The following is a 23,116-nucleotide window of genomic DNA, read 5'->3' on the forward strand; positions in this document are numbered from 1 at the left end:
TTCTCATTTTAAAATTCCATCTAGCCCTCTAGTTATTTCCTCTGCTGTATCAAAAGAGAATAGTAAGAAAAAAACTTTAAGAAAACGGAAATTTTTATGTACAAATCACTAAAGAGAAGGACTTGTTGATGAGTAGAGATCCTTCCCAACATCCTCAAGTTACTTCGCCTGGGAGCAAAAATGATAAACCAGTGGCAACGTTTTCTAAAGATGGAAAGTGATAGGGACAGAGCATCGTCTCCTGGAGAAAGCCCTGCCACGTGCCAAGTATCATGTGAGGCTTATTCCATTTAATCCTCCCAACAGTCTTGCAAGATAGGTATTATTTTTCCATGTGACCAATGAGGAAACAGATCAGAGAATTTAGGTATCTTGTTCAAGATCACACAGAGAGGCAGGGAGGGGGCACAATTTGGTCTCATTGTACAAACGTCCTCACAAGTTATGATATTCAGAAATGCGAGGAATTAAGTGACCAGCTATGAGGGACAAGGTTCAAACAACACTCTGAGAAACATGCATAATGCACCGAGTGAGAGCTGGAAGGGTGTGACCTCCAAAGTCCTTGCCCACTCTTCAATCTGGCGGCCCTGGGTTCCAGTCCCATGTAGGGCACAAAGCCCCACTGCCCCTGTCCTATTCCCAGAGAGAACTTCATGTCACTCCAGAATGCTAACAACCACTTCATGAGTTCCCTTCCTACTCACCGGATTAGCTTCCTCCGGCCGCCGTAACAAAGCATCACAGACTAGGCGGCTTACACGACAGAAATTTATACCTCATAGTTCTGGAGGAAGACACACAGGCTGAGATCAAAGGGTCGGCAGGGTTGGGTTCTCCTCAGGCCTCTCCGTGGCTTGCAGACGCCATCCCCTCCCTGTGTCCTCACATGGTCTCCCCTCTGTGTCTGTGTCCTAATCTCTTCTTATGAGGATACTGACCATGGTGGATGAGGGCCCAGCCCAAGACTTCATTTCACCTTAATTGCCTCTTCAAAGACCCTACTCCAGTGCAGCCACATTCTGAGGTACTGGGGGTTGGGACTTCAACATGTGCATTTGAGGGGACACAATTCAGCCCACAGCACTTCCCCCTCCCCCTTCTGCTTATTCCTCCCACTATTTTCAGAGCTGTCTCCAGTCCTCCACAAATATCTGATGCTTATCATATCCACCCCTCGTCCCAGAGGATGCACGACATTCACTGAGCAACAGCTGTGTGAAGGGGTTGGCGTTGCATATACAGAGGCATATAAAACATAGCTCATGTGTCCCAGGAATTGACAGTCTAGAGGAAAAACATCTGTGTCGTTGTCATCATCACTATCATCTTAGCTGCCAGTATTCATTGGGCCCTCAATAAATGCCAGGCACTGTTCTAAAGGCTTTGAAAGTGCAGTTATCCTCATGGCTGTGCTGGGGTAGCTGCTATTACTCCGATTGTATATTTGAGGAAACTGAGGCACAGAGAGGGTGAATAAATCAACCAAGGTCCACCAGCTTATAAAGCGAAAAGTTGAAATCTGAGCCTCGGCCATCCGTTTGCAGGGCCTGCCCTGTGCCTTAGAAGAACGTGAAGCGCAGATGACAATGGAGCACAGGAAGAGGACACACTGCTTCGTGCCTGCTGAGACCCTATTCCTGGTTCTTCTGCCTTTTCAATTGACCTTGGGCAAACAGTTTAGATTATTTATTGCTTTGTTTTCTGTTGGGCCTCACTTCCACAAGAGGATAAAATGAAAAGAGATGTGTTATAGCCCAAAGATGCCATTATTTGTGTTGTGTTTTTCAAATTTAACTGTTGAAAGCTCTAAAATAACACAGCTGATATTCAAACACACCTACCCAGTATCAAAGGGGTCAGTACAGACACCCAGGGATACGATGGCTGTTTCCATGACATGGGATGGTTGGCTGGTCCCTGCCCAGTTCCTGTCTTGAGTCAGGTAGTGAAAATCAACAAATCTAATCACAGGCTGGACTCAGAGACCAGGCTGCAAGTAGAGATTAGAAACTGGGCTCCAGCAAGATCACTTTTTTCCCATTAAGAATGCCCTGGCACTTCATAAGTCCTGGAGACAGGGAAGAATCAGGTGTTCAAACAGCTGTGGAGACCAGGCAGGAGGGAGCTGCACCTGCACCTGGTCCAGGTAAAAGGCACAGCGCCAGATCCCCTACAGAAACCCCCCACCCCCAGGTCACTGACTGTTTCGAACAGTCTGATTGCTCTGGGCTGATTCTGGGTCAAGCCTAAGTGACAGCTTTTGTCCTCTTGGGGCTGAACCATGGATTTCTCCAGACCTTTGTCGCCATCTAAAACTCAAGACCCTGAGATAGGGAGAGAGACCTGAAGACTCCACCTGTGTGACATCCCCGTTAATGACGAGGCTGCTGTCTCAGAACATCACTCACACATGTGGTTCTTCTTTCTCCTTTCCTCCTCCATCCTCCCTGACTCTCCTCATGCCCTTTGGGCTCCTTCACATGAGCCGTCCAGAACACCATGGGCCACAGCTAAAAACGTGTGTGTGTCCCACATCCGTCTCTGACCAGCATGCGGGCCATCCTCTGTGTATTTATGACTGTAACCCAACTTCATTTTCCTGTTCGATCTATCATTCTCCTGTGCCTCAGTCTTCACATCTATTTTCCTCTTAATAGGCTATTTTATAGCTTGCGTATTTTTGTGGATAGTCTCAAATCCAATACAAAGACCGAGACTGTAAACAAACAAAAATGTAGAAACAGCATAGAGCTGATATGAGGGATCGTGTTAGTCTTCCTTCTGGAGGCTGAATGCCAATTTTTCAGCCCATTGTTCTCTATAGAAATAAGAGTATACACTTAAATCTAGAATATTGATATCATAGCCTAAATTCCAAGAGGTTTATATAATCCCTGATACTGCGGAATTTGACTACAAACATTTCTTCAGTATTTGGGGGAAAACCACTATCTCTCCATGTTATTGTAAAGGACTTTATTTCTATAGAGTGCCCAACCTAACCAAGGCATTTCTTACTGTATTGAATCATACCCATACAAATTAAAATAACGCCAGCAAAGGTGGGAAGGTCCTATCATTCATCTTAATTAAATCTTATCTCATTAAATGCTTGTTGCTTTCATCATTTTAATATTGAACAAAAGGCAGGTTATAGCTAATAAATGTGTTTTTCCAGAATAATTAGAAAATAATCATTTTAATAATCTCCAGAAGACAATCATCAAAATATCTAACTCAGGAGTAGCAAAAGAATCAGATAAATTTGCAAAAAAATAAATCTTGCTCGCTTTTGAACAGTTTTTATTAATCTATAATATTCACATAAAGCAATCTCTTTCATGTGATAATTTAATCCTCCAATTCTGAGTAAGAAAGGAAACCTGCATAGAAATTTGAATGTAAGGACATTAACACTGCTCGTATCTGCCTCTCAAAAATGTCTTGGTTAATGTATCACATTTTAACCATTGTGATGCTTGTCGTTTCTTTTCTAGCTCCTTTATGATCACTAGACGAGGATATTGAATTTAGGTTCTTTATTCAGAGAAAAGGAAACCCACGCTTAATTCTCAAGAGCCTGCGTACCTCCCTCTGATGAAGGGAGTGACGAAAATGTCTGTGTCATAGGGCTGTGGGGTGCGCAAGTCTTTGGACCAACACAGATCCATGTGTGCTGGAAAAGAACATCAGCCTGCCTTCCTCATTCAGGTGCACGGCCTCTGGCACGGCCGATACACCCTGGAGTGCGGCTGCCAGGTACTGCAGTCCTTGCTAGGGGGCCAATCTCAAATTCTTTTTTCTAATTATAATTTCTAGAGGCTCGTGTTGGAAAGAAAAAAATCCCATGAGCTGGCCCAAATTCCTGTCTTCTCTGAAAGCTCCATCATTGGGCTTTCTCTATGGAATGAGGCTCAAAGTCATTCCTACTGTCAGGTGAGGGTTTCACCTGGAGTTTCTGAGGCTTCTCCAGAATAAAAGTCGTTTGGTTTTTCCAGCATAACATCTGCCTCAGAAGAATGACTCAAATATCACCAGCCTCCCCCGTTTCTGAACAGGGAAGAGCTGAAACCAAAACATAAGGCTCAGATTTGCTGACATATCTGACAAATCTCACCTCCCCAAACCCAGACCACTATTCTCACCACCAACACCTCCAAACAGCACCTGCATTCTAGAGTGAGCTACTATTCTCTCTCTCCTACTGAAACCAACCCCTGACTAAACTAAGTTATTCCCATGTTAATGACAGATAACACCTTAATGTGTTACTATTTTCGAGATATTTGCATTTAAATAGAAAATCATGCCTTTATTATATAGGAATTAAGCTCAAAGAACAGGAATCCAGGCACCCTGCCAGGCTGGTGTCTCAAAGAAATTTAGGATGAAGAAACCTCCCTAGATAGCTGTGAATCTTACACCAACTAGGGCCTCCCAGCCCACTGCCTTCTGTCCAACAGCATGAGCAACTGGATTGTACCAATGTTGAGTTACTTTCATTTTTTAAAAGCATAAAAAGAATATTTAATTGGGAAGCAAAGACCTTCATGATAAAAATTTTTTTTTTAAAAGTTGTTATCTCCTACTACTATTCCTAGCTGGTAACTATGGTTTTGCTACTTTTTAAAAGTAGATCAAGTTTATTCTTGGGGAACAATTATATATTTGTGAGTATTTCTGGCTAAAATTGATATTTGTCAACAATTTTATATTTTATCTGTAAAACTGAAGTACATTTGGCTGAGCAGAGCTTCACAACAACGGCTGAGAAGTAAGGCAAAGGCACATATTTGTGGCCAGCTGCACCAATGCTTGTCACAGGACGGGTCTTTTAAAAGATAAAATAAAAAGCAGAGTGAAGGGAGCATATGCCAGTGGCTCAGAAATTCAAGTATCAACTTTCTCCCAACAATTATCCTGTAAAATTAGAACTCTAAGAAGGAAATTAAACATGAGTCTAGCCCCAAATGATTTCCACTAAAGTCAAAATCAGTGGTGTTGGCCAGGAGCGTCCTGGGAAGTTCAAAAGAGGATGAGTGGAGGCAGCAACTTCCAAGGACAAGAGTCAGGATGCCAAGCGCGGCAGGGGCCATGGGACGTGGCTGTTGACAGAGGCAACAGACACCCTCTTTAGTGGTTTGCACATCTCATGTGCCACCTCCTTTTATTTGCAAAACACTTTACAAAGTGCTTGCACATATGTGATCTCATTTCACATTCCATTAGGATTTTTTCCAGTATCTGCACAGATTTGTGCTAGCCCAAGGCATTCCATACGCCATGGCCCTGTGGCATGGACAGTTAGTTTCATCATTCCCAGGACCAGATGGGCACATTGAAGCCCTGGGAATTAAGTAAAGCAATTTCAACAAGTGTTGGAGTCAGACCTTGAACCTGGATCTCTACCCCCGAGTCTGCTGGCCTCCGCCGGGCCACAGACCCTCATACTTCATCAGATGGTGCCGTTCGAACATGGAAGCCCCCCTGAGATCACCTGGACCACGTACAGGAACTGCTGTCTCTTAACACAGAGATATTTGCCATCACCTTGAATTCACTCTCTAACTAGGCAACAGAAATAAGGCCTTCATGTGCTTCTTACTGATGTAAACAAAACAAAAAATGTGAGTACCTTTGAAGCACTATAAAATTTTCAAATTTTGACACTTACTGAAATTATTTCACTTAATTCCCGAGAGCCTCAATTGGATAGATTATTTCCATCCAAAAATCTGGTGGAGAAAATGTCTGTGTCACCACAGGACTGTGGTGTGTGGAAGACCCTTCCTACCAGGGCCCAGTGACATACTAATGTCTCATTAGCACCCTGTGAATTTAAATCAAAGCTAATGCCATAGAGTATATTTGATTAAATCAAAAATTGGATTGTTTTTATGGTAGAAAATGGGTGTATAATATTATACTAATCTAAATATGGAAGCCCATACTTCTCACATTTTCATTTATTTTAGCAACCTGAAAAAGCCCTTCAGGCAAAAGTCAGATTTGGCTGCTGCTTCTGATTTTAGCGACCACAACATAATATCATTCTTTTAATCCTCAAAATCTACCATGTGGAGAAATTCTAACAATAGAGGAGCAAGCTGTGGTTGAAAAATCAATGAAAATATTTCAAGCTTGATGAAAAGTAACCAGACTCCACTACAAGTTCCCACTGTCTGTGGTTAAGCCCTACCCTTAATCGCCTCGAACTCCGAACGAACCAAGCCCCTGGCCACCCATCCATTCATCTGGCCAAAGCCTCTTTTTCCACTCAAAACCCCAACAACCCTTCCTTGGAAGATTGTTTTATTGTCACCTCAGTTTGTGTCTTCATGACATATAACTCATCCTTTTAATATTTCAGTTTCAACGACCACTAATACTTCTGGCATCAACATTTAATTTGCATAATGTTTTGTTCAACTTTGTTATTTACACCTAGTGCGCTTTGCTTACCAGCATTTACATACATACAAAACCAAACTGAGACCAGAGAACCACAAAGAAAAAGGATAAAAGTAAAATGCAATAAAGAATTCATGTAAAGAAATGAAGGTTAGTGGAAAAGAAAAATAAAAAAACGTACTAAGGAAGTTAGGAAAGCACTTATTGAACTATAATGTGGAGACACAATGAAGAGAGAAAAAGCAAAAATTTTCAAATTTTTTCTACAGATATAGACCTGAACACACATGCATAATTATTTATGAAATGTATAAATGGTATAAGCATTATAAGTACCCTATAAGCAGCTATGGGTACTTACTCTGTTCAGATGTTTCAATTTCCTCCCAGTTTCCTGCCAAAATACTGTGATGGTACAAAAACAAAATATGTAAATGACAGTTCTGATGTTCTCCATAATTAATGACCTTTGAATACTGGGCAGCTCTAAGACATTCCATATTTGCTGGGGCCCCTTCAGATTCCTGGGAAGACTGTCATGCTAGAGTTCTCTGTGCCCTTCTCTCTACATTCAAGCCCTAAATGATACCCCACTGCACATACCGTGTAATCACTTCTGTCTGAGGTTTGAGAAACTGCTCAAATTTTCTGCCCAGAAATTGTGTGGAAACTAACTGCAGCCATATAGAAGACAGATGATTGCGATCACGGCAATGGCCCGAGAGGGCCTGTGGTAACCTTGCTGGGTTTATCCATGACTGAGCAGCTGTGGTATTCCGGGGGAGCTTTCTCATTCCTTTCTGGAGTCAGCTTCTCTATTCCTTATTGACTTGGAAATATCCTGTTTAACCGCAGAATTATCATTAAACTAGAAACTCTCCTCTACTGTGAACTTGGAAAGGACTGATGTCTGTGGCTCAATTAAATGCTGATCTTAGCCTCAAAATGCCCATTATGTGAAAGGAAATGGAGAACGGGATGAGTCCCCTGTGGCCGATCAGTAACAGACATGCAGGTTTAGGCCAAGTTTCTTGGGATTATTCTTGGAGTACAGGGAAAGGGCAATCTAGAGGAAGAAACCCACAGAAGAGCTCACGACCATCTGGCAGATGGTTGGGGTGATATTTGTTCTGCCTCTTCCCCAAGAGGTGGTGGGTTCCTGGCCAGTTTGGGGTGAAGGCAATATTAGGGTGCCATCTTCTCTGAATCTGCCTTATGTCACATTTCCCTAGAAATAAACCAAACTTGTGAAAGACTTTCAGGCAAAGGATAACCTGGGACTGAGCAGATATCCCAGCTCTCACCTAGCCTAGACCAATATGCAAGGTGTCCCAGGCAAATGAAGTCAGCTGCCTCCATGCAGAGGCAGAGCAACCCAGAACCCCCAGGAGTGCTGCTCCCAAGCAATTCGACACAGTGGCATCTACCATTATTTCTTGCCCTGAAACCAAGATCCGCCTTGTGGACAAAGAGGATACGATTGGAAATCGGTTTTCATATAGAAATAAAACACATAATAATATAAAAAAAAAACTTTGATCAATATCCAATATCAACATCATTCTTCATTAGGGAAATGCAAATCAAAACCATAATAAGATACACACTAGGGTTGCAAGAATTTAAAAAAATGGAAAATAATGAGTGTTGGCGAGTAGGTGTAGAAACTGAAACACTTGTACATTGCTGGGAATGTAAAATGGTTCTGCCACTGTGAAAAACAGTTTGGCAGTTCCTCAAAAAGTAAAACAGAATTACCATGTGATTCAGAAATTCCACTCCTTAGGTATTCACCCAAAAGAACTGGAAATATTAATAGGAGTTCAAACAAATACTTGTACACACACAATCATAGTAGCACTATTCACAATAGCCAAAAGGTGGAAACAACCCAAATGTCCACCAGTGGTAAATGGAGGAACAATTGTGGCCTATCCACACAACAGCACACTATTCAGACACATGAAGGAATGAAGTACTGACACAAGCTGTAACATGGGTGAACTGGAAAACATTATACTGAGTGAAAGAAGCCAAGCACAAAAGGTCCATTTAACATGATTCCATTTGTATGAAATGTCCTGTATAGGTAAATCCATACATAGAACGCAGATTGGTGGTTGACAGGGGAAGGGAGGAATGGGGAGTAACTGCTCAATGGATATGGGGCTTTATTTTGGGGTGATGAGAATGTTTTAGAACTAGATAAGGTGGTGTGCATGTACTTAATGCCAATTATTTACCTTAAAATGGTTAATTTTATGTTAAATTTGAATTTCACTTCAATTCAAAAAATTTAAAATACCTCTGTCAAGTCTTTTGCCTAACATCACTTGCTCAGAGAAGGAAGTTTTCCTCCTCTTTCCTGCAGCCTTCCTCACCTCTCTTGATTCCATCTCCTCCAAGACCCACATCCATGAATTATACCCCGCCTAACCATTCTGACGCATCTCCCATCTCCCCAGCTGACAGTTTCTTTCCCTTGGCCTATTTCAATGTGATCCATCTCTGCTGTAGGAACAAAAGCCTTTCTTTTGTCCCAATTCCTCACTCGGGTACCATCCCACTCTGTCCCTCCCTCCAATGCCAAGCTTATCAAAAAGGCAAGCCACACAGTTACCCAAGCTCTTCCTTGGTCCCTACAATCTGGTTTCATCCCCACCACCATCATTGTCTTCCTAACAGCAAGGTCCAGGGGTGAATTCTCAGGACTTCTTTCAAGGAGAAGATTCCAGGCCATGGATGGAGCACAAGAAGTAAAGCCCAGGGAAGCAGGCCAATTTTCCGAAAGGCAATTGCTCAATTTCCTTGTTTCTTTTTAATATCTAGAAACCGAGAACTGAAATAAAAGTCCTAAACCCCTCCAACAGAATAATGGACCCTCCTTTGGCTAAAAACCCCAAAATTTTGATTTCCCAGCCATGGCAAGATGGGAGAATAGTCACATCCCATTTGCTTTCAACTCTCCCTCATTAATCATTACTAGATTTTAGTAAAGACCAGCTGGAGAGAACAAAAGGCCAGAAGACCCCTCCACTTACTTCATCCAACCCCTAGGGCCCTCCTCCTGTTTTTATGGTTCCAACATGATAGCTATTTCAGAACACAAAGAGTTTCTTCTTAATAAATGACTGCTGGCCAAGGACTGGTTCTGGCCTGAGAAAACACAGTTCATGGACTTTGTATTTTACATTTTTAAATATAGGACCTAATTATAATGCATTTAAACATATAATCTCTACCTCAAATTGATCATAGGATGTATGTTACATACATGTAAACTTCATACGCATGCGCATGAGTCTCCTTCATGAATATTCATAACTCTTCCTGTAACCTGTTGAGTATGTATACTTGGCCACCCTGTTCAGCATAAATTCAGTTCTCAAAATGCAATTTCTAGACTTCTGAGGGGTCTCTGAGACCCTGTCGGGGGGTCCACGAGAACAACCCCACCCCTGAAGTGCTTGTCTCTCTGCTTCTGCCAAGGCTATGCTTCCCAGCCAGTCAGGATGACCAGCCTGCAGGTTGTAATCCTTTATAAAATAAAGTCTCCTTTCTAAATTTTTAGCCTTGGTGACTCTTTTTCAGTTGACAAAAGCTTGCAACAATGTTTAACAGAAAGGTTGGTTTTAAAAACCTTAGAAGATTTCCATAATTTTAATTGGCCAGCTTTCATTTTATCTTTTTAATAGGATTTTAGGGATTGTTGAGTTTGTTTCTGATCTGGCCCCCTGAGGGCTGCTGGAAGTGAAGGAAGGGGGAGAAGGTGCCTTGGGTATAGTAGGGGAGACTGGGCTGCAGATCCTGGGGCCAGCAAGGGGGTGTGCTGAGGAGCAGACAAAGAGGGAGAACTTTCAAATCAGCTTTTAGCAAATTGACCCAGAGTTGTTACAAAGAAGCCATTCAAAGAATTACCACAGAGAAGAGACAAAAGCTACAAAGTGGTTTCCAAGGTCAAAGAGAGAAAAAACTGAATTATCCAAAACTAAACTTGGGATGGCTTATAATAATAAGTTAAAAGTATAGAACATAAAAACAGAGGTCCAGAGAACAGGATTAGAGACAAAGCCTGGACCAGGGCAGAGGTTCTCTAAATGTGGTTTCCAGACTTCTGGGAGGTCCCAGGCAGGGGGTCCATGAGGCCAAAACTATTTTATCATAATATTAAGACATGATACGGCTTTTTCATTCTGTTGACATTGGCACTAAAGATGAACAAACAATGGTGAGAAACTGCTGATGCCTTGGTACAAAACAAAGCAGTGATTTGAAGCAGCCTCTGGATCTTCACCAGCATCAGGCATTTGCAGAAGGAAGAAACGTCAGCTTCACTGACAATGTCCTTGATGAAGCAGTAAAAATTAAAATTTCATGAACTCTCAACCCCTGAGTGCTCATCTTGATGGGACATACACACAAAGCACTTCTGCCACACACAGAAGCTCAGCGGTTGCCTCAAGGAAACACAGTTGGGCGATTGCTTGTCCGGACCTGAAGTAGCCTGTTTCTTATGGAACACCACTTTTCCTTAAAAGAATGGCTGAAAGACAAGCTACAGTTATTCAGACTTCGCTATTTGGCAGACATTTTCTCTGAAATGAACGAAGTGAGCCTGTCACTTCAAGGAAAATAACCAACAGTTTTTGTTGTCAGAGATAAAATCTGAGCTTTCGAGAACAAATTAGAATTTTGGAAAACTTTTATTTTCTGCTATAAGCTTGACAGATTCCCAATACTTAAAGACATTTCTGATGAGAGTGATGGTGATATTAATCACAGATGTGATTTTTTGATATTGTATAATGAAATGTGTCAACATTTGGAAGCTCTATATAACTCAGGGATCCAATATTTTCCAAATGACTGATGCATGATGTTACAAAACCCATTCATGGGTAAAAGATCCAAAACACAAGACACACCAATAGATTGTAATGTAACAAAGTACAAAAGTTTACTGATACGGTTTCAGATTCCACATTCAATTAACCTTTAAGAATCTACCACTTGTCAAGTTTTGGAGTATTTTCAAGAATATCTACAATTATCTGAAAAGACTATTAAAACATTTCTCCCTTTTCCAACTAAATATCTGTGTGATGCTGAATTTTCTTCTTAGACTTCAACCAAAACAACATATTGCAACAGACTGAATGTAAAAGCAAATGTAAAAATCCAGCTGTCTTCTTCTAAGCAGATTAAAGAAATTTGTAAAAATGAAAACAACACCACTCTTCTTACTCATTTTTTTTTGTTTTGGAAAATATAGTTAGTTTTCATTTAAAATGTGTTATTTATGTTAACATGTGATGTGTTTGTTAATTAAATGAATTAATGTTTGTTAATTCCTCAGTCTTAATTTAATGCAATAATTATCAATAGATATAACCCAACCAACGAAAGCTCTTTGGGGTCCTCAATCATTTCTAAGAATATAAAGGGATCCTGAAGCAAAAATGTCTCAAAACCACTATGCTAGATGAAACCAAACATTTTTTACAATAAAATTACTAACACGGTATCCAACGGGCAAAACCTTGATGAGTTTGGAACTCAGTACACAGAAAATGGGTCAAATTCTGAAGACCAGAGCACTGTGGGAGGCCAGGGAGGGAGCTAGTTTCGGTCCTGAGGCCCAGGAGATCTCAACTACTACCATGGAGAAACCCACCAACTCTGCCTGCCGTTAAAGATGCATTAGCAGACAACGCCCAGAGCCCAGAGGGTTTCTGTCCCGTTTTGAAACAGTGATGCTGTCCTATCCCCCTAACAGCAGCCTACTCAGACCCATATGACTAGTCATTCAGAAGCCACCGGACACCCCACAACTTGGAAGGAGACGCTGCAAAGCCAGGCTGATTTTTAAACTCTAAGACGAGTTCCCAGAAGGAATGGAGCAATTTTGGTAACAAACTAAAGGTCTAATCTTGTCAGACAAAAGGGAAACAGAGGAGCCTCTTGAAACTTCAAAGCCATGTTTGGAGTGGGTGCAAAGGACAGAAGACCACGGTGGGGGAACGTCAGAAGGGGTGTTTCCTCTCAAAATCTGAGAGAAATACCAACTGCCTTCAGTGGTCATGGGCTTTGCATTTAATTAGAGGCTGAAGAAGGCTGGGGAGGTTGCTAGCCTTTTAGAGGCTCAGACGAGAGTCGAGTTCAATGACTCCCAGTGCCAGCTTTCTAACCAGGAACGTCAGGAGAGCAGGGACCACATCTGTGCGCCTACCCCCTGGTTTGGTGACGATGCAACTTGTGCTCCACACAGAAGAGGTGCTCACAGAACACTGGAAGAGGGAATGAAATGTGGAAAAATAAATGAATCCTCCAAGGCGATAAGTGGAACAGACCCCTTCTCTGGAAGCCAGCAGTGCTGGTGGTTCTTAGGTCCTAAAGAGGAGTGACGACAGCGCCCCGCGGAACGCCCTCCCCGGCGCAGCGCTTTAGCCACCGTATCCCAGGGGCTTGCACAGGGCGCGCTGACTTGCAGACTGAGGAAAGTACAAAGAGATCAGTATTTCAGGGAGAGAGACAACAAGGAAAGCACACCTACCACACTCCAAAGCAATGGCTTTCTTCTCTCAGGCATAAAAGCCTAGTCAGAGCCTATTTCTGTATCTTAAAAGTTACGAATTAAAATCTAAGAATTGTAGTGATCTGTCCCCAATACAGTTCTGAAATGAGTCTCTGTCCTCTCCGTAAAGACTTAGGGTTGTGGCCAATGCAGTGGAGAATCAGGGGCTGCACGCAAACGGTTCCTGAGGGCCACGTATAAAGAGGCCGCGCGCTACATCGGCAGGAATTCTCTTTCCCTGAATTACTGATTTCACCTGTACTGCTGTTTTCTCAAGCTGTGCTCTAGAGAAAGAAAAACCCGGGGAGTTTAGTCCCCCCAGTACAATATATGCCAAAGAGTATCATGGAAGGGCGGTTGTGGACTCTTCCCGGTCTCTGAGAGGTCACTCGAACGGTGCCTTTAATGCACTTCAATGGCCTGATGTCGGCAGCCAGCAACGTCAGCATCACCTGCGTCTCCTCTCAGGTCCCATCCCCAGACCCTTGGAGTCAGGCTCTGCGTTTCAACAAGATCCCCATATGATTTGTGTGCACATTAAAGGGTGAGAAACACGGCACTAAGATGCCGTAAGTTCAAACCGCCCTCTCCCTAAAAAATCCCATTTCCACCCCATGCCTCATGTTCCTTGTAGTGAACAGTAATACTTTACACGAGGACACTGAATGGGCTACGGAGGCTGCTATAATCCTGAACGTCCTAACGGAGGACACTATTGAGGGGGGTAGACGGAATTAGAGGCATGTTGCTCCAGCAAGAGGAACCGCCGAACAGAAAAGTCCAGAAATCTCCCTTCGTTCTTGTCCTACCTCTACCATGAATTAGCTCTCAGGCCTTGGGCAAATGGCTTAAATCTCTCTTAGACCTTGATTTCCTGGTGTTTAAAATAAAATAGGTGGAGAGGCCTCTAAAATCACTTTCCACTCCAAATTCTATGACCCCGAAAATGTCGCCAATGACAGAATCCTCACCCTAATGCATCTGACAGTTCACTAACATTGCACAGCACCTCTACAGCAGTTAGCACGGGGAGATACACTCAACCCCCCGGAAAATACCGATGCTGAACAGAAACGTGACGAAATGTCTATCCTTTGGGATGTAACTTTAGAATTCTTTTATTTAAATAAATTGTTGTATTCTTTGTGCAGGCAACGATATGATCATCCTTCTGTTCTATAACACAAAAGGCAGCAATAGCTTTTTAATTACATTAGTGCCGAGAATGATAATTTAAACACACGTCAGTGAATTCTAGACAGGCTGATGCTTTACCCATTAAAAATGCAACAGCTGGGTTGCACTTACTTTTATGATCTCTGTGGTTAATGTGCTTCTGATAATTATTACTGTGTTTTTTATTATTCATAAAAGCACCTTATCTCTCGCAGGTCCACAAAGCAGTTTCTGCAAGTCAAATCTGTGGAAGAGATCACCCTTCTTCTATCAGCAAATAAATGTATCTCAGACACCTTCACTTTGGCATTAAGTTTAAAGTATCTCCATTCTCTGGCTCAAAAGTTTTTAATGAGCGTTGTTATAAATCCATTTATTCGGTCAAGAGAAAGGGTTTTCCTCTCTTCTTAGAAGAATAATTTCTTAGAATAAATTTGTCTTTTTTTCTCTGTAATGCCACTTGCCACCGGGTCATCAAGTATTTCCCACACACTATTCCACTCTGCGCCCTCTCTCGCTGTGTTTCATTCCCCACTTAAAGGAGAAATTCCTCTAGAGTGCTGGCAGAGCCGTGGGGACTTAACCCCATGACACCCTGAACAGAATTATTGAAAGGCAACCCCATGTCTGACGTCCTGACTGCCAGCTGCTGTTCGGATGCTGAAAAGGATGCAGTGCAGGCCTTTCCTCTGATTCTCGTGGCCTCCCTCGTCTACGCTCCCATCTTGCTCCTTTCATACAAGCCGACCAGGTCACAGTGCTTTTCCAAGGCCCCGTGAGGCCCTTTGTGTTTGCACTAATGATGTGGAAGAATTAGCTCTTGGAGAAGTGAGGGATGAATGAAGATGACATCTTTCCCTGCCCTTCTGCACATTGCCACTACCTAACCTAGAAAGAGTTCACCGATGATCTCAACCCGACAGGAGGATAGCATCAAAGATCCACGGGTTCAAATTATTCTGACCTACTTCTTTTTGAAATGATGGGGAAAGGATTGGCGATGCTGCTAAAAGTGTTCCTAGGGGGGTACTACAACTTTCTGGGTCACACTTTCTGTGAAGCAGCCTTACTTAGATCAGAGCATATTTTCCAACTCATTATTTTGTAAAACTAAATTCACCATTTACTTTCCATGCTCCCATTTTTATCAAGTAGAGGACCCAAATTACATATCTAACTCAAAACTCAGAGAATTGATTTCCTATTATATTTGTGTTCTCTTATTTATCTTTCTCATTCAGTTCATAGGCAGGTTTTGAGTCTCTGCTATACGGAAAGCACCACGCTAGTCATTACGACAGACACAGAATGAACCAGACACAGATGCCAGTGACGAAGGGCTCACCATTGGAGACTCTCTGCGATCTCACGTCTGAGTCGGACATTTCTCTGGGCCTCCAGAACTCACTTTTCCAGCCTCTCCTGCACTCATCACCCTGCGCTCCAATCCATGAGCTACTCAGGCAGCACCCCTCCCTGCAGCCCACCCAAGCAATAACTCTGCAGTGAAGTGAACACAAAGAATAATGGACATAAAGAAATATAAGCATAAATCCAAAGTCACAGGTCTTGTAAGAGAAGAAAAATTCTACGGGACTTGAAAGGAGGGAGCTACTTTGCATTGGGGGATCAGGAACAGGTTCTGGAAGCAGAAAGATTTTGAGCTGATCCTGAAAAATAGTCAGGAGGTGGGAGGGCAGGGGGCAAAGGGCAGGGAGGGCAGGGGCAGCAGGGGTGGTGAGGCAGGTACTTGCTCCAGACGGAGAGTAGCATGAACAAAACCACAGAGATCAGAGCATGGAATCAGGGTGCCAGGGTTGTGGGAGGGGCTGGGTCGGGTGCTGGCGAGGCTGCTCCAAGGTCAGCTGTGGTGCACGTGTCATTCTGCTCTGCCAGTGAGCTCTGAAACCCACCCAAGACACGAGAATTTACCAGGAGCCCCAACAAAGAGGTGCACATTTTTGTAACAGGGAAAAATAGAGAGAGGGGAGCTGATATAAGGCAGACAGGGTCCTGGAAGGATAGTGTCTCCCACCTAGGCCACATGGGACAGAGTATTATCAAGCAATGGATAAAGCACCTGGTTCAGGTCAGTGATTTATTTCCAATAAACCAAACCCAACTGAAAGAACTCAGTCATAGGTAGGAAGAGTCAGACTTCCTAGAGCTCAAGCCTTCAACTTCCAAGGATAGGGAGAGAGGTAACAGAAGGTTAGGACTCCTCAGGGGCCAGACACAGAAGTGCTTCTCAGGTACAGGCCCACGCCTGGGGTCTCGAAGGGCCTGAGGATGATGCCAGCTCAATTCTCTCTCAAAGCAAAGTCTCAGTAGTCAGCTCTGGTACCCAATCCGATTAGCCTAAGGGTGACGGATTCCTAAGGCGAGAGCTAGAGAGATTTCTAGGAAACTTCCAGGAATGGAGGCCTGATCCCCTTTACCTACCAATATAGACCAAAGCCAACAAACAGGAAAACTGTGGGATATTTATTGAAGCATTACATCACCACTCAGCATTTATCTTTTATTATTAACTCCATGTGGCCTTGAAATGATTAACAGTGCAATCCTTAAATAAAAAGATATTGCGTATTTGCTTTAGACAGTCAGCAAGAACGGGGAGATGATAAGCACTTTTCTGAGGCCTGTTTCCAGAATTGTGTACAATCTACTTTTGCATCAGAATCTCCAAGCTGTCCAAAAAAAGGCATCAGAATCTGAGTGATGGGGTCTGAAATGGGACTTTTTACTAAGGGCCTCAGGCTATTAGGCAAGTCAAAATTCTGATACTCCCTTAACTTCGTGGGCAAGGGATTGAATCGGGTAGAAAGGAGGCAACAGAGAATTGGAAGAAGAGAGAATCTCATGATGGTTAATTTTACGTATCAACTTGTCTGGGCCACAGTGACCAGACGTTTGGTCAAATATTATCCTGGATGTTTTTGTGAGGGTGTTTTTGGAAGAGATTTTCATCTAAATCAGTAGATTGTGAGTGGGTGGGCCTTGTCCAATCGGTTGAAGACCTGAAGAGAACAAAAAAGGCTGACCCTCCCCCAAGAGAGAGGAATTCTGCCCGCAGACAGCTTTGGACTAGAACTGTAACTCTTTTCTAAGTGTCTAGTCTACAGGCCTCCCCCAGCAGATTTTGGACTCACCAAGACCCCACAATTACATGAGCCAGTTCCTTAAAACAAACTGAGAGAGAGAGAGAGATGTGTGTGTATGTATGTGTGTGTATGTGTGTGTGTACACACCCATCCCATCCCATTGGTTCCGTTTTCTCTGGCAAACTCCACTAATACAAATCTCTTGACCTTGAGGGACAAAGTCCACAGAATCTACTTTGGATCTACAGAATGCTTATGGCCCAAGCCAACAATGAGCCCCATGTGGACTCCCTGACATTTACCTGTAAGATAATTAAGGAATTAATCACCAAATAGGCAGCAGCTAGTAGCCTAACAACCTTGGTGACAAAGGTCAAAGAGAAATAGTGGGCAACAGTTTAGGGGTTTTTTTATAAGGAGAAGGAAAGATCAGAATCAACTCTTGTGACAAAGGCGGTTTTCAAAAATAGACAGCTCCTTCCAGTGTTAACATCAACATTTACAAAGACGCTCTCGGAATGGTGCGATCTCGAGAACAGCAAGCTTGAGCTTCATCACGAACCACCCATCACTTGGAATTGTGAAATATGCCCAGCCAAAGCACATCTGACAGAAAAGAAATGAGTTCCATTACCAAATAAGAGTGGTGTGGAAATAACAGAATTGCTTTTGTTTTGATGGATGATCTAATAAAAAGATATAAAAATGATTAGAAACAATAAAATTAAATCACAAAATATAGTTCTATTTGTTTTGTGCCATGGAATGGATTCTTACATTGGGTAGAAGGGTGGAATATATAACTTCTAACTTTAGGAAACAGTAAAAAGAAAGAAACATGAAGACAACAGTCTTTTATTCCTAGCAAACTATTCCTAATATGCTGAAACAGCCACAGCGACAATCCCAGAGAGTCACGGGAACCTCAAGTAGACACAAAAAAGATCAACCATCCTTCCAGTCCCCTGCTCCTCCCATGGGAAGGTCAAGTCCCCCCAGACATTTCTCTCCAAGATAACAGTGAGACCAAGGTGAGGGGTCTTGGACTGGAGACGGTCATTCCTGCCTCATCATTTGCTTAGAGGCACCAAGAGGTCATTAAGCAACATTACTGGCCACCACTCCCTTCAACGCATTGAAAGTAAAAGCAGAATCAACAACAGCAAAGGCTCTACATGGTACAAACGATGGTCTCAGTAGCGAGCTGAGAGGTAGGAAGGAGGAGGTGTCACCTCACAGGCACTAGAAGCTCTTCGGAGAAATTGGTACCTCTGATAAAGATGAGCTTCCTCTGAAATGATCTGCTAAAATTAGTATGGATTCTCCGCCAAGGCTTCTGAGTTGTTTTTTCACATTGACAAGGTTTGCCAAGTTACCGGCAAGGGCTAAATCCCTCTATTGCCTTTGCAGTGAGTCCAACCTAAGTCTCCAGGCAGAGCCTCCCGGCCACAGCTCTCCCGCAGAGGAGCCTCAAGTCCTGGTCTCATGACCACAACACGCATGAAGCCAACATGGCAACCATCTTACAAGTTCAAGGTTTCCCCAGAAGGGTCATCCGTAATAACAGAAGGCTCAGAATGAATCTCCGTCAGACAAGCATTCGGAGCACAGCCCTCTGTTGCTCATTTAAGACACTTCCCTTTTGCCAATATTATCTTTTTCAGAGCTAATCAGACCTTAAAATTGTTTACTGGGAATGGTGGGAATGCACTGGGGAGGGTCTGCGCCTCCTCGCTGTGGGCTCACCCAGAAGGCCCGTGCTTTTCTGGTCTCTCACCCTTCATCTGTTCTGGAACCTTCTTATCAGATAAGTTCTCTGTGGTGTCCTCATCCTTTCTCCAGTTATTCTACCCCTCCCAAGCCTTGGCTGTCACAGGAGAACACTCAGTATCCTTTACATTTTTTTTTCTGTAAAATGCATTGATAAATGAGGGTTCCCTCAGGAAGGAGAGCAGACTGGTCCAAATTGGCGCAGACAGAAAACCACAGGATCTAACGGGTGGGCTCAGCTTTGTGAAAGGAACCTCCCCAGGCTCCACCTCCGGGCGTCACTCCAGTCACTCTCCTCGCCCCCAAAAGCAGGGATACAGTTTTGGCTTTCGTTCACATTCATGCCGAAACCATTATTTCCACTACTCTCCTGGGTTCCTGACCACAATCTGCTCCCTCCAGGGAATATCTTACAGGAAAATGGTGCATTTAATCAACCGCAATATTACACCTAAGACAGAAAGTCACATGTTTTCCAAGATGACAAGGGCAGCATTTGAACGTGGCTTCCAACATTCCTTTTGCCAGCCCCATTCCTTTCCCTGATCAAAGTTCACACCACTAGCACCGAATGTGCTAACATTCCCCCAAAGAGGTGTCGCTCAAGAAAATTTAGCTGTGCTACCCTTAAAATCGGTCTAAAACAAATCACACTCTTTTCGAGCTTAGGGGACCCACTTTACTTAACATTAATTCCAACAAAAACATGTGTGTAACTGGAGAGAAGACAATTAAGGAAAGAGTGTTGGAGACAGAAGCAGTAAGTGGTGAGAGGAATGGATGTCCCCTGACAGCAGGCCCCCTTGTAAGGTGTGGGGTCTCCCTCCTCAGGGATCTTCGGGCGGAGCCTGGGGTCCATCTGTAAAAATGTTTCAAGGGAGCCCTATACGGATGCAGATGGCCTCAGTGACTGCTATGATCCTCTGTTCACCTGACTCCTAGACTGCTGTCATTACTCAGAAAACAGCAGGCCAAGGAGGAAGCTATGCTCAGGCCTTTGCCGCATGCCCATGCCACCACAGCTGCTAAGGGACAAGGGGAACAGGGCTCAAGTCTTCCATAGTGTTTACGATGCTGGCTCCACAGGGAGCAAAGTCTTCGCTGACTTCCGTGACCCTGTTATTGTGGCCAGAGAAATGCAAAGCCTAAGGTGGGAATGACCACATTGCAGGCAACAGTCCCCAGAATGGGTAAGTAAGTAACTATGCTTACCTTTCTTCCTTCCATTTCTTTTGATCTTATTATCAAATTTAACTATTTCTTCTTACAGAATCTCTACTTCAGACCAAAGCAAGAAAATCTATCACTGTACAAATTTATTACAATTACTTTAAAATTTATATGGAGATTTATATATATCAACATGTCACATACTAACATCTCATTGAAGCCAGAAATTTGAGCGCTTTTTCAGCAAATGCACTTGTTCTCTCTCCTTTCATCCTTGCTGTATGTACATCGGACACTTTTCCTGTCCCAGTGGTTTTAATGCCGTCATAATCAGATGGGTCCCAAAGTGAAACCTTGAGCCCTGATGTTTCTAACTACCCACGTTCTAAGTCCAACCACCACTAAAATCTTAAAATTACTCCCTTAATTCTCTGGGCAAGGGATTTAATTGGGTAGAAAGAGGCAACAAAGAATTAGAAGAACAGATAGAATCTCATGATAGTTAATTCTAGTGTATCAACTTAGTTTGACACATATATTGATATATATAGCCAAGATGAAAGGGCAGAGAACGCACACTTGCTTATGCATTTATCTGTGTAAGTGTAGAAGTTTACAAGCTACCAGCATCGCCTTACCTCTGATGGCTTCGAGGTGCATTTTCCTTTTCCTGAACACTCCAAGTCACTTGCGTGGCTCTCCCCCAGCACACAGGTGCTGGCCTTCACCACCAGAGTTAAGCGCAAAGCCACAATAGATTTAGTAACAGAATCATTCACAAAACCTGAAAGAAAATGGGACAATAGGAAATGTAAAGTGAAGCTTTCCCAACAGTCTTTCTACAAGACCACGAATTTAGTTCAGGCAGCATTCAAGTCTGACAAACAAAACAAAATGCACTACGGCAAAGGAATAAAGCACATGGCTACTGTCCATTCAGACCTCTGGGCTTCCAAACCTCGAGGGGAACCCCTAAGACCAAGGAAAAGCAGCACCAGGCACCTGAGTCATCACCTCAGGTCCTCTGGCTTTGCTCCTGCCCTTGCCCTCTGAGGGCCGCCATGTCTTCCAATTCCATCCCTGTGCTCACATCTAAGAATTCGATCTCTGCTTTGGAACCCCAGTCTTCTCCCAGGGAGCAACTTGCCTGCATTACCCAACTCTTCCTCCTCCTGGCTACGTTGGATAGTACAAGTGCTGGGGATCCCCAGAGGCCCCACCCAGTTATCTGCCTGCCCTCGCAGCTCTCAGTCCCCTCACAGGTGGGCGTGCAACACAGGCACACATTCTACACTGGGTTTATTAATGACTTTCTTACTTGATCACCACTCTGACTGCATGGTATCAATGCAAGTCATGTGGTTCTAGCCATCTAATACAACAGGACTAGTCACAGTTAAATATGGATTCGATATCATTGACATGTCACATTTGTCATTGAATGATCTTTATGTTCAGTGCAGCCGTTAGTACAAAATAGGTTGGCAAACAAATGTGGAATAAACTGATGAATAAATAGAGTCTCTAACTGGAATGGAGAAATAGATACTATAAGTATTTTTGTATAAATGATTAAATTATTTCACTAACTGGGCTTTTTTCTAATAGTATTCATTTATGTCTAATTTTTAATTTTAGAACAAAATATTCAAATGTCTGAATGTGACAGAATGTTCAATACAATTTTTCAGTTCTGTTTAAAAGTAAGATCAAGTGAAAAAGTCTCAATATCATGAAGTCATATCCACAGATATTTTTACAACAAAAGAATTTTAGGACCAAGGTGGTACGAGGAATCAGTAGGGGAAAAATAGGAGCGAAAACAATTGATTCCAGGGCAACTGAAATGACTTCCGTTATCAGGAAAAAGTGTATTTGGATCCCTACCTTACACCATACACAAAAATAAACCTAGATGGCTTAAAGATTAAAATGTGAACTAAAAAACTTTAAAACTCCAAATGGAAAATATAGGGGGCATTTCACTGACCTTGGGATAAGGTATTTCTTTAAGAGGATATATAATAATAACCCATAAAGATAGATTAGTCGATTTCACTTTATTTAAATTATATATAAATAACCATCATAAACAAAGATAGTAGATAAGACACAGTCTTGGAAATTAAGTTTATAATGCATAAAACCAGCCAATGATGAGCTGTCAGAATATACAATTTTTTTTGCAACTTGCTTTTTTTTTCAACTTTACATTTATATAAGTATTAAAAGCTACAAAGCCTTAATAAGCACTGTTATACATACATATATACTCAGTAAAAGTATATAACGATGTATGGAAAGAAACACATCAACCTCAAGAGAAAGAGGGAAGGAAATAGGGGGGTGGGCAGGGAGGGAGTTTCTAGCTGTACATATAATACTTTATTTCTTCATTAATAATATATAAAGCAAATGTGGCAAAACATTTATTACATCTTGTGTACAAAGAAGCCTTATAATCATTTCCACAGTTATTTCATTATGCATATTAAGTACTGTGTAGTGACATTTCTAATTTATTTATTTACTTTTTATTTCAATAGATTAGGGGGTATAAGTGGTTCCTGTTACATATATGAATTATATAATGCTGAAGTCAGGGCTTTTAGTGTACCTATCACCAGAATAGTGTACATTGTACTCAATAAGTAGATTTTTATCCCTCATCCCCCTTCTTAGCTTTCAATATCCATTATACCACTTTATGACCATATATACCCATAATTTAGCTCCTACTTGTAAGTGAGAACATGTGGTATTTCTTTTTCCATTCCTTAGATACTTCACTTAGGATAATGGTCTCCAATTCCATCCAAGTTGTGGCAAAAGTCATCATTTCATTCTTTTTTATGGTTGAGTAATACTCCATGGTGTGTGTGTGTGTGTGTGTGTGTGTGTGTGTGTG

At 42.5% G+C, this 23,116-nt stretch overlaps 1 protein-coding gene across 1 annotated transcript in view; it reads right to left on the bottom strand.

The window, feature by feature from the left end:
- The window catches only part of DNER (delta/notch-like EGF repeat containing), a 361,378-nt gene that overhangs the window by 164,898 nt on the left and 173,364 nt on the right, over nt 1-23,116 (bottom strand). The window contains exon 4 of the mRNA XM_012642476.1: nt 20,847-20,992. Within this exon, the coding sequence (XP_012497930.1) occupies nt 20,847-20,992 (146 nt within the window). The remainder of the gene's footprint in view (nt 1-20,846; nt 20,993-23,116) is intronic.

Source organism: Propithecus coquereli, unplaced genomic scaffold (assembly GCF_000956105.1).
Source record: "Propithecus coquereli isolate 6110/MARCELLA unplaced genomic scaffold, Pcoq_1.0 Scaffold18, whole genome shotgun sequence".
Lineage (NCBI taxonomy): Eukaryota > Metazoa > Chordata > Mammalia > Primates > Indriidae > Propithecus > Propithecus coquereli.